This window comes from Arvicola amphibius, chromosome 9, assembly GCF_903992535.2.
Source record: "Arvicola amphibius chromosome 9, mArvAmp1.2, whole genome shotgun sequence".
Classification (NCBI taxonomy): Eukaryota; Metazoa; Chordata; class Mammalia; order Rodentia; family Cricetidae; genus Arvicola; species Arvicola amphibius.
This window is the reverse complement of record NC_052055.2, coordinates 47,243,848-47,263,483: the sequence shown is the minus strand read 5'-3', so window position 1 is coordinate 47,263,483 and position 19,636 is coordinate 47,243,848. Positions and strand designations below refer to the sequence as shown.

General features: G+C 47.7%; 1 protein-coding gene across 2 annotated transcripts in view; it reads left to right on the top strand.

Annotated features, from left to right (window-relative positions):
* Window positions 1-13,890, top strand: part of Ttll8 (tubulin tyrosine ligase like 8) — a 39,024-nt gene extending 25,134 nt beyond the window's left edge. For both annotated transcript variants that reach the window (XM_038343256.1, XM_038343257.1), the window contains 5 exons: window positions 2,579-2,762; window positions 8,383-8,531; window positions 10,762-11,005; window positions 12,205-12,640; window positions 13,291-13,890. In XM_038343256.1, the coding sequence (XP_038199184.1) occupies window positions 2,579-2,762; window positions 8,383-8,531; window positions 10,762-11,005; window positions 12,205-12,640; window positions 13,291-13,890 (1,613 nt within the window). The remainder of the gene's footprint in view (window positions 1-2,578; window positions 2,763-8,382; window positions 8,532-10,761; window positions 11,006-12,204; window positions 12,641-13,290) is intronic.
* The last annotated feature ends 5,746 nt before the right edge of the window (window positions 13,891-19,636 follow it).

Sequence of the window (19,636 nt, the reverse complement as noted above, 5' to 3'; positions counted from 1 at the left end):
CACAGAGATCCGCCTGCCTCTGCCTCCCAAGTGCTGGGATTAAAGGCGTGCGCCACCATCGCCCGGCTAGTTTTTGAATTCTAGTGAAGTTAGCTCGCCAGCGATTTGTTTCTAGATAAAGCCTTCAGTGTTGTAGCTAAGCAGACAACAGAAAGCTCAAGATTCGCTTGAATTTCTTCTGTGTTTTTCATCTAGGAGTCTTGTAGCCGCTCATCTTCCATATAGACTTATCCTTTTGGAATAATTTTTTTCTTAAAGTTGAGATCTGTATTGAGATTTGTTTTTGTTTTGTTATCTTTCTTAAAGATTTATTTTTATTATTTTTAATTTTGTGTGTGTGTGTGTGTGTGTGTGTGTATACACATCCACGGGTGGAGATGCCACCATGGTGCTCATTAGTATTTTCTCTTGTTTACCTGTTTTCACTTTCTTCTCTAATTTTTATTATTTATTTTCTTCTGTTTACTTTGAGTTTAATTTTCTTTTTCTCACTTTCTGGCTCGACCTGTAATTTTATAAGCAGTCACTGATATAAATATTCTAAGCACTGCTCTGGGGCTATTCCACAAATTTTGTAAGTGGTGATTCCATTTTCATCTAATTGAAAATAGTTTCTATTTTCTTTTGTTTTTTTCTTTACCCTGTGTATTATTATTATTACTGTTACTGAGACAGACCTTTACTGTGTAGCCCTGGCTATCCTGGATCTCATTATGTAGACCAGCTGTTTTTCTTGATTTCTACTTTTAACCTCATTGTAGTTTGAGAGGGGACATGTTATGATTTGTGTTCTCTTGACTATGTTGCCATGTGTTTTATGGCCAGGCTGAGATTTTTCTTTCTTTATTTATTTATTAATTTTGTTGTTGTTTGTTTTTTGTTTTGTTTTGTTTTGTGACAATGTCTTTTTAATTTTTTTCTCATTTTTTTATTAAAAATTTCCATCTCCGGCCGGGCGGTGGTGGCGCACGCCTTTAATCCCAGCACTCGGGAGGCAGAGGCAGGCGGATCTCTGAGTTCGAGGCCAGCCTGATCTACAAGAGCTAGCTCCAGGACAGGCTCTAGAAACTACAGGGAAACCCTGTCTCGAAAAACCAAAAAAAAAAAAAAAAAAAAAAAGAAAGAAAGAAAAAATTTCCATCTCCTCCCCTCCTCCTCCCCCTTCCCTCCCCTCCCTTCCATCTATACCCCCACTCCCTCCCTCTCCAAGCCAAAGAGTCATCAGGGTTCCCTTCACTATGTTAAGTCCAAGGTCCTCCCAATTAGCCATGATTCTCCATATATCTCTCTGTTGTATGATGTTTTACTCTTTTGGCTTTTGCGGGGTGGAGGGGCAGAGGCTGCCACTCAGCTCCCAAATAAACCATACAGAGGCTTATTCTTAGTTATAAGCGTCAGCTTTCTTAACTTATATTATCCCTTCTACCTTTTGCCTCTGGGTGTTTCGCATTCTCCTACTTCTGTATATCTTACTTAAGTATAGCTGAATGACCCCTGATGTCCTCCTCCTTCTCTGGCTCCTTCTCTTCCTCATTTCTCCTTCTAGTTATCCACTCTGCCTGCCAGCCTCTCCTGTCCTTGCTCCTGCCTTGTTATTGGCCATTCAGCTCTTTATTAGGACTATCAGGGTTTTTTTTAGACAAAGAATCACAGCTTCACAGAGTTAAACAAATACAGCATAATCATAAGTCACACATCTTAAAATATTTCCCAACATCTCTCTCTCTCTCTCTCTCTCTCTCTCTCTCTCTCTCTCTCTCTCTCTCTCTCTCTCTCTCTCTATTTTTTGGGACATTGGTTTTGTCTTTGGCCTCACTTCTTTGGAAGATCAAGAACTGTTCATTGTTTACCTCGACTTTTTACTTAGAAGAGTAGTGGTATTCACACCTCACGTTCATTTTTAAATGGTTAGTTTATGTTCTGTGAATTTCACAGGCCCCTTGTACTCTGAAACTGCCACATAAGCTTCCTGCTCTGGCTTTGCAGTATGCTCAGTGAGCCTCCTATCACAACACCCCTCAGTGCCATGTCTCTACCGACATTGTGCCTGAAGCCCCCAGTCATTCCCCGTCTATGCTGCAAACCTGCTACCTCCCTGGGCAACCTACAGCTACCAGGAAGTCCACCTTCAGTCTGTACTTCCCAAGACTCAACAGTGGTCCTGCCTGAATCATGGGGTTGAGAAGGGGTGAGACGTTATGTCAGACAGAGTCCAGGTGCCAGGACCCACCAATGCCCCCAGTGTATGTGGTACAGGAAACTCTGTGGGCAGTAGGAATTAGCAATCATAGCAGCTCAAAGTGCTCACAGGTATCAGCAGCACAGATCTGGTCATGCTTTTTGTGACGATTCAAAAGTACGATCTCCTCCCTGTCATGCCCTCCAAGTCTAGTTTCAGAGAGCGAGCTCCTGGTGGCAGCAGTGATGCTGAACCCTGAGGCTGACAAGACTGGCGAAGGGGAGGAGTCACCCCCCCAGGGGAGAGTCACCCCCCCCCAGGGGAGAGGTGGTAGGAACAGGAGGGCAGCCTCTGTGCCCTGGGTGGAGCTCACACTCAGTGCATGGGCTTGAATTCCAGATCCAGATAATAATGACAAGTTCCAAGGCCTCTCTGGGCAGCTTGTGGACACAGCATGCAAGGTGTGCCAGGCCTACCTGGGACAGCTGGAGCACGAGGACATTGATGCATCAGAGACCAGCACGGAAGCCTTGACTGAGGAAGAATGGAATGACTTGACAAAGCAGTACTACTTATTGGTTCAGTAAGATGACACTCCACTGCCTTGACACCAGACGTGTCGCCGTGCACACACTGGGATGCATGTCTGGGTGCTGGAGCACCTCTTTGGGTGTTGAGGGCACGTGCCTTGATGTCGGGATGTTTGTCACATGTCTGGGCATCTGTGTAGGTATTGGGGTGCTTATCTACCTCTGAGTAGATAAGTACCTGTCTGAGGTTGGGATGCCTCCTGAGTCTTGGAATAGTCTGATGTTGGAGCACCTGCCTTGGGTATCATGGGTGCCTATTGGCTATTGGGGTACCAAAACTTTCTGTTATTTGTTTACAAATATGATACCACCTATGAGTGTCTTTGGGGGACAGTGTTTCATTCTGTACCTTCCCAGCTCCTATTATGCTTGACCCACCCTTGGACCCACAATAGCCCGGTAAGTTTGTACTGCTCAGGGCCTGGCAGGCTCTGATGAGTGATGGCAGAGGTGCATCCCAGGCCTTCAGTCTGTCAGGATGCTGGTCACTCCTCACTGTCAAGGCCCTCAGAGTAATGCTACTTCCCTACTTTCCTCAGCCTCACACCCCCTGTGGTCACCACCAGGAACAAAACAGAGGTTGGAAGAAGCCCAGATAATCTATGGGGACAAAATGAGGGAGGCAATGCTTGTTTCAGGGGGTCATGGTAACCCCCACATACTGTCATGGGTATTTTCACCCTTTGACCCTTCCTTCCCTCTATTTTGTTACTAAGCATTTTCCTTCTCTTCTCTTCTCCCCTGTTCTCACCTCTCCCTTCCTTTCCTCTCCTCTCCTTTTCCCACTCTTTTCTGTGGACTTATGCCTGTAATCCCAGCACTCGGGAGACTGAGGCAGGAAGGGCTTGAGATCAGGGCCAGACTGGGCTATGCACTGAGTCTTGGGCCAGCATGAGATATATAGCAAGACTCTTGATTTTTTAGGACAACCCTAAAAGTTACAATATAGGTTTGTTTTTTGTTTTGTTTTTGTTTTGAGTCAGGGTCTAGCATGAGCCACTGCTCCTAAACCCTTTCTTTATGTTTTATTACTCATCTTTAATTATATTATATATATATATATATATTTCCAAAACCAGTCATGACAGTGTAGCGTGACGTACTTCCTTACTTCCTCCTATTCCGGACACTCTTGTCATTCATTTCTGTCTATATTTGTTTTATTTATTTTTTATTTATGTGTATGCAGGTGCATTAGATGCCCACAGAGTCCCTGGACCTGGAGTTACAGGTGACTGTGAGCCTGATGTGGGTGGCTAGGAGCTAAATCTAGGTTCTTTGCAAGAACAGTAAATGCTCTTAACCTCTGAGCCAACTCTCATCCTCTATCTTCATTTGAAAAGCACGTGACATGCTTGTTGTTGCTTTGAACACTTTCATTTTTTGTATATCAGCCATTTTTATTTATAAAAACATCTCTTAATATATTTTCTTGTAAAGGCAAGAGGTGGTAAACTTTCTCCATTTTTTTAATCTCAAAAGATTAAACTTTTTCATTTTTGAGATATTTTTCTCCAGAATAGAATTCTCAATTTGCAAAGATACATTGATGTTTGGATGTTATTCTGTCTTCTAACTCATGCCATTTTGATCAGGAATTTCCTGCCAGTGTCTTTTCTCTTCTGGAGGGAAGTTGTACTTTTTTCTCCAGCTGCCTTAAGATTGTCTTTGGTTTTAGTAGTTTTCTTATTATGTTTGTAGGAGTGCTTTTCTTTGTAATCATCCTTGAGTTTGTGTGGCGTCTTTGAACCAGGGGTTGAGACTTTCCCCTCAAATTCAGACTCTGGTCATTACTTCTACATCTGTTGCTTCTGCTTCCTTCTCTCTTCTCTTCCTGGGACTCCAGGTACATGTGTGTTATGCTGTGTCCCGTGTGTTTCTTACCTGGAGTCCTCTTGATAGGCTTGTCTGTTCCTGGCTATGTTCTGTATACTATGTTCGTCTGTCCAACACTAGTACACTGCTTTAAAACACACGTTCATAATTTAATCCATCAAAGGAGGAGCGTGCTCTGTTTACTCTTCCTCTCAGGATTTGTCCTCATACTCCCCTACACGAGTTGTTCCAGACATAGTCCTTCCTGATTAAGTTGGCTGTATCTTTGTATTTATTAGTCACTAATAATTAACAGGGGAACATTGATAAAGAAAAATGCTGTACATTGGCTTAAGAACTGTGTTTCTTAAAAAGCATTGTAAAGAGGGTGAAAATAGGAGCTACAGACTAGAGGCAGATCCACTGTCCTCACACCTGATGGGGTTCAGATCCACTGTCCTCACACCTGACGGGGGTTCAGATCCACTGTCCTCACACCTGACGGGGGCTCAGATCCACTGTCCTCACACCTGACGGGGGTTCAGATCCACTGTCCTCACACCTGACGGGGGTTCAGATCCACTGTCCTCACATCTGACAGGGGCTTAGATCCACTGTCTGCACACCTGACTGGGGTTTAGATCCACTGCCCGCATACCTGATGGGGGTTCAGATCCACTGCCTGCACACCTGACGGGGGTTCAGATCCACTGCCCGCACACCTGATGGGGGTTCAGATCCACTGCCCGCACACCTGACGGAGGTTCATATCACTGTCCACACACCTGATGGGGTTCAGATCACTATCTGTCCTCACACCTGATGGAGGCTCAGATCCTCTGTCTGTACACTTGACGGGGTTCAAATCACTATCTGTCTGCACACCTGACGGGGTTCAGATCCACCGTCCTCACACCTGATGGAGGTTCAGATCACTGTCCACACACCGGACGGGGGTTCAGATCACTATCTGTCCGCACACCTGACAGAGGCTCAGATCCACTGCCCACACACCTGACGGAGGCTCAGATCCACTGCCCACACACCTGATGGGGGTTCAAATTCAGAAGCTACAGAGTGAACTACAGTCAGAGAAAAGAAGTTAACCAAATGAAATGCTCAATTGGTAGAGTGCTTCATCTCCAGCACCACCTAAGCTGAGTGCTGTGGCTCGTGCCTAAAACCCCAAGCACTCGGGGTAGTAGTCGGGGGATCAGAAGTTCAAGGTCATCCTCAGGTTCACAGCAAGTTCATAGCTACTCTGGGCTACATGAGACCCTGTCTCAAGAGAAGAGAAAATGGAACAGACACTTGATGAAAGGCAAACTCAGCTGTCTAACCAGACTAGATAAGTGCCCCGTATCAGAACTTATCAGAACTACAGTGAACGGTTGGTGGTAGCTCCTATCACCCCTGAAGGATCTTGAACTCAAAGCTAGCCTGTGCTATAAATGAGACTGTCTCAAAAGCTGAAAAAAAGGAAAAAGAAAAAAATGGATCCTGTGCGCACCAGGACACCAAGTGCTGGCCTAAGCCAACAGCTCTAGTGCAATGCTGGTGGAAAAGCAAGAACTGTAAGCCCTATGACCCAGCTCTTCCATCCCTGGAGAAATGGAAGCACCCAGCCTCAGAAAGATGCAGTGAGCCCAAACCTGACTGACCCTAGCCGTGTCAGAGCAGGGACTGCAAATGGCACAGTCATGGACCGATCTCCCAGCTGTGAGGCTGTGTAGGTCCCCGTGTTCCTGACCACGGGTGTGACGTTCTAGAAAGGCAGAGCCTGTCCCTGTGGTAGAATGTGACAGTGATAACGAGCTCCCATCGACTGGGACGTAAACCCGGAGAACTTTCTGAGAAGCCCATGCTGTGTGTCCTTTGAGCTGGTGATAAAGACACAAGAGTACACCCGAGCAAAAAATAGCAAACTTGCTTTCTCTGTTAGGGCTTTCTATACTCAGCCACATTTTCTTAAACCTCTGCTAAGGAGAACCCGAGGCTTCACCACTGGGTGGCAGCATTGGGTTCCAATGCGGTGTGAAGTGACCCTGTCAGGAGAGCAGGTTCTCTGCGGCTTTGCTGTGACTCTATCCTTAGCTGCCTCACAGCCCGCTGAGAGCCTGGGGGTGGGGGTGGGGGTGGGGGTGGGGGCGGGGGTTCACCCTTGTTGAGACTGGCAGGTTCCCACATGGGTGTTCATGTGTCGGGACCCAGAAGGCCAAAAGGCTACACTTCCTGGGACCTGCAGGGACCATGTCTGTTCTTTGGCGGGCATGGATATGTCCAGAATCTGAAACAGGCCAGGTTCCTGCTCTGTTTTCAGCTAACTCCTAACTTTTCACACTTTCCATCCTCTCATTATGTGATAGAGGCATAATGGCATGGTGCTGGCTCGCCTTCAGGGGTGACTTCCAGAGCCCAGGCTCCAGTATCCTGCAGAGATCATAGGTGGTTCCTTCCCACTGGATGACAAAATGCTTGTCTTCCTGAGCCACAGTGGTGAAAGCGTCTATGCTGTCCGGCTCTTGCTGATATTGCTTTAGTCATTGCACTAGCTGGGCCCATCTTCCTGGACCAGACACTGCTATGAGGACCCTGGGGGTTGCCTATACCTGTTTGCGTTGTACTGATTCTGGCAGAGCTGTCCTATCATTGTGGAGTTGATCAACGTGTAACATCTGTGAAGGAAGCCCACATCTGCTTGGTAACTGGCCAGTAAGGGAAAGATCACTTATACGCCAATCTATTTCCTTCTCCCAGGGGTGGAAACTGGCAATAGTTAGAACTCTAACTCACATGGCAGGGATCGCCATTATGCATGTTTTCCTAAACGCTGCCCTCCTTTCCCAGCAGGTGGACAGAACACACATGTCTCCTGTCCCCAAGCCCTGGCTCCCACCTCTGGGGCTGCAGCCAGAATTGTGGCTCAGCAGCAGCCCCAGCCTGCCCTGAACAATCCCCATTGTACTGTGTCTGCCCACATAAGGAGATTCCCACAAAACCCGAGAGGGGCTGTGGGTGTTGTTGTGGATGTCTCTCTCCCAGCTGCCAGTAGTGTACCCTCAAATTCTGAAAGCTGCTCGGAACATCTCTCCTGCTCCCTGTCCTTAGACCCTGAGATTATGGCGGCTTTCTAAGTTAGGCCTTTCCCTACAAGTCTGAAGTCGTCAACAAGGACCTGGGGTCAGGTTGACAGTCCAGGTCACAGGACAATATCCTGGCTGCTACTGTGAGGCAGGTAAGTCTGCATTGCAGTTTGGCTTCCTCTATAAGGATCTTTCTGGAAACAGCAGTGCAGGCAGTGTCTTGGCACAGGGACCCACCCATCTCTGGTTTCCCTTTGGTACAGGATTGGTGTTCTTGTCCATATAGGCAATCCAGATCCATGTATCAGGGTCTCTCTCTCTCTCTCTCTCTCTCTCTCTCTCTCTCTCTCTCTCTTTCTCTCATTCCTTTTTTGAGACAGGGACTCTCTATTATGTAACCTTGGTTGTCCTTGAACTTGCTATATAACCCATGAAGGCCTAGAACTCACAAAGATCTTCCTGCCTCTGCCTAAGTACTGGGGTTTGAGGCATGCACCACCATGCCTATTAGGGTCCTTCCTTCTTGATACACCCTGTCCAGGTACAGCCTCTAAGGTCCACCCCAGGTCTCCTCAGTTGGTAGACATCCTGCTGCCCCTAACCCTTTCTTACCAGACAGCCATTCACCTGTCCTAGCGCAGAGGCACCCACCAAATCCCTGGGGCTGAGCGCTGCCTCTCAGCGCCTCACGCCCTCTCTGGATCTTGCTTTTTAGTGGTGATGCTTTCATCCTTGATTCGAGAAGTTACTTTTCACAGTGCCAAACTCTGTTGAGTAAGATCAGTTCTGCGAACCCTCAGACAGAGATCGACGGGATTCGGAACATCTGGATCATAAAGCCAGCAGCAAAGTCCCGAGGTCGAGGTGAGTTCACTGGGCAGATGCTTCTCATCATGCAAGTCTCCAGCCTCGACAGAGCCTGCTCTATGAGGGAGAAGGTCCAAGCAGTGCTGCCAAGGCCGGACAGGGGTGCCCAAGCTGTGCTGGAGGAGGAGGTGTCCGTCAGTGCTGCTCTGGAGTCTGCTGATTTAGCTCAGATTTCCTCATTTGTGTCTATCCACTAAACAACCACAGGGCATTATTTTGGGGTGTTTTGTTCTGTGTGTGTGTTACCTTGATCTTAGCAATTGGCTTATTCTGGCCTCTAAGAAGGGTGGAGGACCTTCATCTCAAGCAGTGTACTTCCCATTCCATGGATCCACTGTAAAGTTCAGCTGTAAAACCTAGGACCGTTAGATTCTGAACCCCTCATAAAATTTGCCTATGGGTTCTTCACCCCTTCATACTTTCTGCCTCATCTGCCCAAATTGCAGTCAGCATTACATTCCCTTCTTTCTTAATGCTGTGTGTGTGTATGCATGTGCATGTGTGCATGTGCGTTTATGCACGTGTGTGATGGTATGTGCATGTTCATGTGCACATATGCAGGTGTGTAATTTCCTAATCTTGTGTTTCCAAAGTCAACGGTTTCAGTTTTGCTATGAGAGATTTCCTCTTCTCTCTGATTTAAATACTAAGTTGGTTTATTTCTAGGCTTTCCTGTGAAATAATAGAAAATTTAAGGCTACAAAATTTCCTTGGTCGCTGGCAGTAGCTGCATCCTTCTGGCCCTGTTACAGAACAGCCTATTTCTCTGTAGTATTTAAACAGGCTTTTTAGTTTGTATATCCTGTTGGTCTCTTGATCTCTTCTGAAGTTTTTTAATTTGTAGGTTATTTATGTGATTTTTTTAAAATTAGATTTCTTTATTTTATGTGTATGAGTGTTTTTCTCACGTGTATTGCAGCATGTGTGTGCCTGGTGCCTGTGGAGGCCAAAAGTTGTCAGAATCCCTGGAGTCTTGGGTGGTCATGAACCCCATGTGAGTGGTTGGAACCGAACCCAGGTCCTCTATAAGAGCAACAAGTACTCTTAATTGTCAAGCTATCTCTCCAGCCCTATATATGTGATCTTTAATTTTTTATTAATGTTATTAATCACATATAAGCCTAAATGTCTTCTGTCCTTTAATTCTCTTTTCTGGGTGTATGTGGTCCATTCCCTTCTGGCGTTCTGCAGACAGTCAGGTCTTCCTCCATTCTCCTGTGATGTGACCTTGATTGGCAGCATGCGCTGTGTCCCTTCTTGGGCTTTGTGCTAAGCCTCCTTCCCTTCCTAAGAAATCTCTGTCTCCTCTCACCCGTCGGGTCACACCTTCTTCCCGCCGAAGACACCATCCCCAGGGATCCTTTGTGGGTTGTTCAGATACGCTCTTCTCAATCAATGCCCTTCTCTCTGCTGGTCCCTGCATATGCTCTTACCAACCGCTGGTGGCCATTGGTTATATGTCCAAGGTGACCTCAGCTGTTTGTTTCATTTTAGGCAAGATCTCAACTTACTGTGGCCAAATAAATAAAAGCCATGTGTTTTTTGAGAACTTAGCCTGTGCTGAAAGGCCCTCTATCTTTTATCAACAGAATCGATGACCAGATGGTGCTGTGTAACTGGCCCCCAACTTTCAACAGAAACTTTTATCCCTTGACCTGGTCACGGGTGCTCTGCCCATCTTGTGGCCTTGTTCCCATCCTACATGGTCATAGCAGAGAAAAGAGAGCTGCGGGGGTCTGTTACCCTACACCGCTCACAGTGACACACATCACTCCTTCCTGTATGTGCCACAAGTCATGTGACCTACTTTAGGGCCCAAGGCGGGACATTGTCCTCTGAGAAAAGGAAAAGGAAAGCCAGCGGGGAGAAATTAAATGCCTCCTACCTGTGCCCAGCTTATATCATTTGGCAGCTTGCTCCTTTAGCACTAACCCTCCCTGGTCTCCAGAGGCCCTTCTCTGAGGACACACCAGACCCTAAAGCGTGCTCTTGAGTGGCTTTCTGCACTGTTTTTCCTTTGATCTCTGAATGCCCTCTGGAGTGTGGGGTTGGCCCCATGGCGGTAGGTGGGGGGGCTGAACAAGTGGCTGGCACTAACTGTAGCTTTGTCCACTGAATGCACACTCATCCATCCCTGCAAAGCCAGGGTGGATATTGGGGCCTATCATGACTGCGGGGGCGGGAGGCTGTGCTTCACTGGGCCAAGGTGTGACCTTTGTTCTTGGAGATATCGTGTGCATGGACCGTGTGGAGAACATCCTGGAACTGGTGGCCACAGACAACCAGACCACGAAGGACAACAAATGGGTAGTCCAGAAGTACATCGAGACTCCGATGCTCATCTACGACACCAAGTTTGACATCAGACAGTGGTTCCTCGTCACAGACTGGAATCCCCTAACTATCTGGTTCTACAAGGAGAGCTACCTCCGTTTCTCCACACAGCGCTTCTCCCTGGACAAGCTGGACAGGTCAGCAGGGGGAGCTCCGTATTCCTCTACATACCTAGCAGGAGACCCTTGGGTATGTGTAAATGAGGGACCCTGGATGTTTGCCACTCTGGGCACCCGAGGTTGCTCATCATTGCCAAAGCATCAGGGCATTAGGGCTGCCAGGTTCAAATACTCAGGGGTGCTAGTGATGGACAAACCATGTTCCAGTTAATAGTGAGAACCTGTCTGAATCCTCAGGGATGACCCAGGACTTTCAGTGGTTTAGTGACTGTCACTTGGCAAGCAGTGTTGGGGGCCTGGATGCCCTAGGGGACTTTGAGAGGGAGAGTCAGATGGGAGGCTGGGGGTTGCTCAATAGAAACTTTGCCGAGTGAACTCTTCCTCTAGCGCCCTTGGAGTCACACTTGTTAGGCCACAGTTGGGATGGGGTTGGGCATAGCTGAAGGCAACCACCCCTGTCTGCGTGTTGCCTCTGAACAAGAGCCTATAGCAGAGTCTAGAAACTCACTGAAATGGAGTCTGGGAGCTGCATGCAGCCTTTTTGCATGGGCTCAGCTGAGCCACCAACTCTGTGCTTGGCAATATCATGCACCCTTCTTCAGCTCAGGCTGGTGCAAGATTCCCAGAGATGGTGTCAGCTATACAAACGGAAGCTAAAGAAGTAGATGGGGGGGGGGGGCTGTATCTTTTAAATTTTCATCTTTCTTGCACGTGGCTGTGAGGCAGGCCTCACTCTAAAACTGGATAGAAATTTCCAGGGCGACATGTCTGCCCCATACCTGCAGTTCAAATGAAAATACCCTTAGCTCCAAACAGTGTCTTCCAGTCTTCTAAAAGGTGCTGCTTGCTTTAAGTCTGCAGAGAGCAAGGCTGGAGTATAAACTAACTCACTGAGAACTTTAGGTAGGGGCTCACATGCTCCTACTGATGTACATGTGGGGAAACTGAGGCCTGGGCAGATTACTTCTCCTCGTGGTTGGCTCTGCATTGGCGGGCTTCTGCTATGTCTTGGTACAGTCTGAACTGTTCCCTCAGGCTGGCTGAGGGGGTCCATGGCTGCCGCTGGGGTAGCAGAACTAGCAGTCCAACCCCTACCGCAAGTCTTCTGCAATAGCCACGCACCAGGGAAAGTGACTTCAGGGCAAGCTGGGTAGACAGCGCTGGCCCTGTAGAATGGTTGTTGGCATACTCCAATCTCACAAGCACCTTGCCCACAGTGCCATCCACCTGTGTAACAACTCCATTCAGAGGCGTCTCAAGAACGACAAGGAGCGCAGCCCGCTGCTACCTGGCCATAACATGTGGACCAGCACCCGCTTCCAGGAGTACCTGCAGAAGAGGGGCCGAGGGGGAACCTGGGGCAGCATCATCTACCCATCTATGAAGAAAGCAGTCACCAATGCCATGCGGGTGGCCCAGGACCACGTAGAAGCCCGTAAGAACAGCTTCGAGCTCTACGGAGCCGACTTCATCCTGGGGCGAGACTTCAAGCCCTGGCTCATCGAGATCAACTCCAGCCCCACCATGCACCCTTCCACTCCCGTCACAGCCCAGCTCTGTGCCCAGGTGCAGGAAGACACCATCAAGGTTGTGGTGGACCGCAAACTGGACCGAAACTGTGACATTGGCAACTTTGAGCTTCTGTGGAGGCAGGTAAGGATAGGAGCTACCCTGCCTTGGCTGCTAGTGTATGTCCACGAAGTGGGTGGGCCTGGGCTTCTGTGGTAGCCACCTCATTCCCAGTCAGTCGGGGATGCAAATCCTGTTTTTGGGTCCTGACTGCATGCAGGACTGTCAGGAGCCTGGGTCTGCCTGATCTGCTCCAAGCTCAGCCTCCTGTGTGCATCAAGCCAAACGTTTATTCTAGATGTGGCATCTAGACAGCCCTGTCACTTAGGCCCCGTGGCCTTCACAATCTAGTCTTCCTACCTGTCATTTCTCCATGTTCCAACTATATGGGTAATGGGAGAGGCCCTTGCCTGAATAGCTGGGGAGGCTCCACAGCCCCTTCTAGACTGTTTCTAGAGCCCCTTATCCTCTTTCTGAAATCTCTCTAGTGGCCTCCTCTAGAGATTACAGGTCACATGTCAGTGCTGAGGCTTTTGCCTCTGGACACCTGAGGGTTGAACCCCAGGACCTGGAGGGAAGGAAGCTGGGCTCTGCCTGAAAGAAGGGCCCAGTGAGTACCGGAGCCTTGAAGAAGCACAGACAAAGCTTCGGAGGCATGGCAGGTGGCTTGGTGTGGGGCCAGCTAGGTGACTCTCTGAGTCAGGGATCCTGACAGGCTCCATCTCTTCTCACAGCCTGCCGTGGAGCTACCACCATTCAATGGGTCTGACCTCTGTGTGGAAGGTATCAGTATGAAGAAAGCTAAGAAGCCAATGCCTCCCATTACCAACCTCAGCTTCTCGGAATCACTCGCTGATACTCCACTCAAAGTGCGGAGCCCCCGGGCCCTACCGGATCCAGCTACTGGGCCCTCCCGAACGGCCCTGCGGCAGGACTGGAAACGGGAAGAAGCGAAGGTACTTTCGGCTGCCTGGTCTGTACCAGTAACAGCTGCTGAGGGCAGAGTTCGAGCAAAGCCTGCGTATGCCTTCCCGGTTAGTAATTACCAACATGGAGACAGTAAGACCCCCAAAAGCACTTTTACCAGAACTCAGTCCACCAAACACTCGGATCCAAATTTAACAAGCGTGCAGCACCTTTCCCTGGTGCTGCAGAATCCGAAACCCATGGAGAGGCCCCAGTCTCCACCACCCAGAGCCTCAGGTAACCATGGGGAGCCCGTGCCTTTTTGTCCCATCGTATTTGAGGAGTTCTGGCTCCATCCCAATCCTCGAAGACCTTCCAGCTGCATTCTCCACAGCAGTACACAGGGCTGGATCGAGGGTATGCCCTGAGACGATCTTCAGTCTGAACTCACAAGCGGGGGGGGGGGGGGGGGGGGGACACAGCGGCAATGACCTGTTCAGGCACTAGGGTTTCTGGGCGAGGTGAGCAGCATAGTGGGGTCCTGTTGTAACAGTCCCAGTGGAATCCCCTCAGTAGTACTTGCTTCCTCTTAGGGGGAGCAGGGATCTGGGGGTAGGTTATAGTGTTCAAACAACATCATCACGTGGCAAAGTGGAGGGATTGCTGGGCTATTGCCCACAATGCCCTAAAGATTCTGATGGATGGAGCTGACCCATCTGTGATATGGGCTGTGTCTATACCCAGGGCATCTCATGCCACCTGTTACCTGGCATCGGCTCAGAGAGTGTCGGGCCAGGCTCCCACCCTTTTCTGTTAAAGTATACTCATGCCCCATGGTGTATCCCTCTATCTAGTTAGTCTATCTCTTCTACTGCCCCCCAGCTACCTGGTCCTATCTATAGCTCTCCTTGCCTGCTTGCTCTCTGTGTCCCTGGGCGGGAGGTTTGGAGCACAGGCTCTCACTGCCACCTCTACAACTGTACCCTAAGACCATGGATGGTAAATGTGATGTATGGCAGCTGCTTGGCATGTGCTGGACACGGGTGTGTGTTGCCTGCACAGGCTCTGGGTGGGAAGAACATCCACGCCAGGTCCCATGCCTATGCCTGGCTATCCTGTGTGGGTAACTCTGTAAACATGTCTCTAGGAACCATGGGGCTGCACACCTAGAGACCTCTTTCTGTGGAGAAATGTCAACAGAAACAATAGCTCTGACAGGTTGTAGAGTGTCTCTAACAGTGAACCACACACTGAGAGCTAAAAGGGGAAGTTTGCCTCTAACAGCCTGGTCAGCGAGACCATGCTTCTGAGGTGTCTAGGGGAGGTCTCCCCTCCTACAGTTCCTAGTGTCTACCAGTAATCTCTGGTGACCACATCACTCCCATGTCAGTCTTCACACGGGCATTTGTCTTCCGTAGGTCTGCCTAGAATCCCTCTGATACGGACAGCAATCCTTGGGTTCGACTCCCACCCACACTTTAGTATGACCTCATTCAGTGATGACATCAGCAGAGAGCCTAGTCCCAAACAAGAAAGGATCCGGGTGGACATAAATCTGGAGGATGCTTCACCCCATTTCACCCCATTGCAGGTGTAGACTGTGCTGATTCCCACTCTGGCCGACACCCCCAGGCAGCTGTTGCTCCAGGCACTGCTGGCCCCTGCTGCTCTTGCCTCTTGTCAAGCCTTACTAGGCTTCTTGCATGATCCCACTTGATAGTGAAATGGAAATTAGCTATTGTCATATATTTAGCAACCCCTTCAGTTTTCTTTTCTGAAAAGTTCTGGCTCGCATCTTTGGTCCCCTGTCTGAAGGATCATGGTTCCCATTTTCTCTTACTTGTCATAGTTTCTGTTAGAGACTCCCCTTTTTTCCATTTTTTTTGTTACAAATATTGCTTCCGACCCTATAACTTGTCTTTTCCCTCCTTTGTGGTATTTTTATTTTTTAATGTAAAACCATCTTAACTATAATACAATCAATTTAATCAGCATCTCTAAATTTGGTGACTTTTTTTAATTTGTTAATGAAGGACTCAAGATCATAACAATAACCCAGGAGTATCTGCTAGCAATGCATCTCCTGGAGTTGGGTCATTATTAGCATGAGACAAGATCAAGTAGATTCCCAACAGACCCCTCTGGGGAATCCTCCCCACTCATGTGGCCTCCTCTACTACATGGTCTATGCCTACATACACAGGCCTGTCCCTGTATGTGTCAGTCTGCCTCAGTGATCCACAGTATCTTCATGCTATGGCCTTGCTGCTTTATGCAAATCTCTTTATCTTATTTCCTTGGAAACGGCTGAGCTGTCCTGGAATGGTACTTCCATCTACATCGTAGAATCAGGCTATCAATAGCGAACAAACACCAAGAGTAAAAGCTATTAGAACGTTTGGAGAGCACTAATGTGGATTTTTTTTATCAGTTTGGGGGAGAGCTGGCTTCTTTATCATGATGAGCCTTACAATCCATGAATGTGGTATACCTCTTCATTTGTATTCTTTAATGTCTTTCTTTAAATATCTATACTTTCAAAAATATTAAAAGATGAGTATTTTATATATTTGTTTTATGTATATGAGTGTTTGCCAACATGTATGTATGTGCAGCCATATGTGTTCCTGGTGTCAGAAGAGATCATTGGATCCTCTAGAGCTGAAGTTATGATTGGTTGTAAGCCACCATGTGGGTGCTGGGAACTGAACCACCGTGTGGGTCCTCGGTCCTCCACAAGAACAGAAAGTGCTATTAACTACTAAGCCATCTCTCTAGCCCATAAACTCCTAAATTTTTAAAATGACATTTATGTGTGTGTGCATGCACGTATGAAGGTCAGAGGACTCTCTCCCTCCATTATGTGGGTGCTGGTGACCAAACTCAGGCCATCAAGTTTGGTGGCAGTGTCTTTACACTAAGACACCTCTCTGGTCCCTAAACTATAATTTTCTTTGCTCTTTTTTGACCGATTCCTTTCTCTGTACATTTTCTTTGTAAATGTTCTCTTTTTATAGAATTTTATTGTATTTATAAATTATGCCCATTTTATAGAAATACTATTGACTTTTAAAGGCATCACCTGAATAAATCTTGTCAGTTCTATTAAGTTATTCAAAGAGTTATTGGGTTTTTGTCATGAGCTTGCTATGTCAGAAACATGTCAAAATTTTTTGAATAACAAACTCTGTGTAGTGTAAGTGTGTATGTTTATATATATGCACACATAGGTGCATATAAACATGTACAGATGTAGAGGACAGAGGCTGACCTTGGATGTTTTCCTCTATGACCCTCTATCTTATTTTTTTGAGGCCAGGTATCTCAATAAACACAGCATTCACTCACTGACTAGACTCGTTGGTCAGAGAGCTCTGGAGAGCTGTCTCTCTTCCCTACCCTACTTCCAACCCCACTTTAAAGCTGTGAGACACATACCACCATGCCAGGCTTTTTATCCGGCATGGTGACTGGGGCATGAAGTTGTCCTGGGGATCTGAATTCGGGTCCTCACACATCTCACCGGACACTTTACCAGTAGAGCCATCTCCCTACCTTAATGTTTAAATGCACAGAAATTGCTTGTTTCAGCATCTACTTTTCTTATGATTTGCAGTTTACACTTAGAAAGTGTCCCTATAATCCAGAGTTGGGAAATACTCCTATTTTCTTCCAAAAGTTATATTGTTTCATACTTTACATTTAGATCTGTATTTCATCTCTCTTCCAGTGTCTGAGTGGAGTACAATATGGGAATAAGCATCCATTGCTTTTTCTATATGGATAGTCAACTAATCCACACATATAGGCTGCAGCCTGTGCCATGCATACGTTAGCATTCCAAACTGCAATGTTGCATAAAGCCAGGAGCTGTGTAATATGGTTATGCCTACGTAATGGGTGTCTGCTTTCCTATCTATTTTATTAGCCAGGCTGCTTTAGTGATAACGCTACCCAAAGACCGTGGCTTCCAGCGACTGCTTCTTATGGGCCAACTGTACCTCTTCTGGTCCTCTCAGAAAAGACTGAACTGGGCTCCAGGTGCAGTCTAGGCCCAGCTACTCTTGTCTGACTCTTCCTCCTGGGACTGGTGGTCCCAGGGCCATGCTACCACTTCCTGCCATTTTTCCAGGTTGGTATTGCATCTGCAGGAAAAGAGCAAGGTGCATCCCTTCCACATCTCTGAAGATCTGGAGGTCCCTACACTCACAGCTACAAAATCAGCCTCTTCTTCAGTCACCCACTCTCAATGAGGTGACTGAGTATGAGATGGACAAAAGCCACTGAAGCTAGATGTTGGGGCAGGAGCCCAGTCTTCCCCTTCCTGGACCCTGTCAATCAGTCAGAGCAACCAAATGGCTCAGGGAGTTTGTGTACAAGTTAGGAGCTCACTTGGAGAAGGTGGGTGATGTGGCACCAACCCCTGAGGAAACATTCCAGCACCAAACAATGCTGAGAATCCCGTGGGTGGCTGGGAGCCTGGAAGTCCCCTTGAAGACCTCAACTTCTGACAAGTTCAGACAAGCAAACTGTACCTGAGGGCTGGCTTTATGTGGTCTGTGAACTACGGATGTTTTTTATGTTTTTAAAAGATTGGAAACAAAACAAAACAAAATGTGTAACCAAGTCCACATGTGCACCCCCCCCCCATCCTAACATAGCTGCCGTCATCCTTGATGCGGATGTTTGCTATGCTGAGCACAGCTGGATACCACTAAGGTCAGTCTCAGCTCAGAGGTCCAGACAGAAGCTACAGTTTGTCTCCTGACCAGAGTGCCCACAGTGCAGCATCTCCCAGGCACCCTGAGAGGTGCCTGACCCCCATGTTGTCCGTATGGCCTCTCTGTCTGTAAGGAGTGCAGTAGGAGGCTTGTATCCATGGACTCCTGTATCTTCTTAAACTCTACTGAGTACCAGGCTGTGATGGTACCAGGTTGGAAGATGGCAATTCTGTCTAAGCCAATGACAGTCTGATACATGGTGATCCCTCAGTCGGCAGGTCTTCTGAAAGGCAGATTAGCGCCAACTGGACCTAGCGAGAGCCTCTCTCACCATGAGCTTCTGCCTGAGTCACCAAGACATGAGCAGCCAAGATCTGTTTTCATGAGCTGTAGCCCCTCCGATTAACAGTCATCTTTGGGTTGGTAAAGATGTAGCAAGGGTCACGTGAGCATGTGAGCTCCTAGAACCACAACACAGTCACTGACCATGTCTAGCCCTGAGGTGGTGACGCTCTAAACCTGTCAGGTCCCAATGGAAGGGATAAGTTTTACATGTGAGTGATGGGGCCCAGCACCCTACATGGTCCCTCTTCCTTGGACTGGTGCCAATGAGGCACGTTTGTCCCTTGAGAACTAACCAAGCCAGTATGTTTAGACCCTCACAACAAAATGTCCTGGAAAGACAGTGAGTCTCCTGGCTTTTCCAGCCGTTGTTGGGTAAGGAATCACATGACACCAGCTGTTGCTCTTGTTTCCAGATGCATTTTACAGTTGCATGGCTTTTTGGAGTTCAAACAACACACCGCTGGGATTTTAACTACCAGAGTCTTGAGCCTACGAGTCATTTTGTTCTTGATTTTCCCCACAGTAATGTGTTGTATTTTAAAAAGCAGAGGCCTAGCGTACCTTTCATGAGATTTTTTTCTGAGGCATTTGGTGGTTTTGTTGTTGTTGTTGTTGTTGTTGTTGTTGTTTTGGCCCCTGGCTATCCTGGAAGCTCCACTATTGTAGATCAGGCTGACCTTGAACTCCACCTCTGCCTCTTGAGTGTGCCAGCACTGCTTGGCATTGGTGATTTTTTTTTTTAAAATATTTATTTATGTACACAATATTCCCTCTGCATGTATGCCTGAAGGCCAGAAGAGGGCACCAGACCTCATTACAGATGGTTGGGAACCACCATGTGGTTGCTGGGAATTGAACTCAGGACCTTTGGAAGAGCAGGCAATGCTCTTAACCGCTGAGCCATCTCTCCAGCCCTGGCATTGGTGATTTTTAATGCCTAGGAAATGGCTTTCCTTTTGTAGTGCATTATAGAACAAAACTCACATGGTAAGAACAGCTCTCTGGAGAGCTTGATGGGTATCTTATACATCATGCCTGCATGGCCACAATCAAGATAAGGGTAATTTCTTCCCTATTCCTCTTGTCTGGGAGATGGCTACTCTGTGTA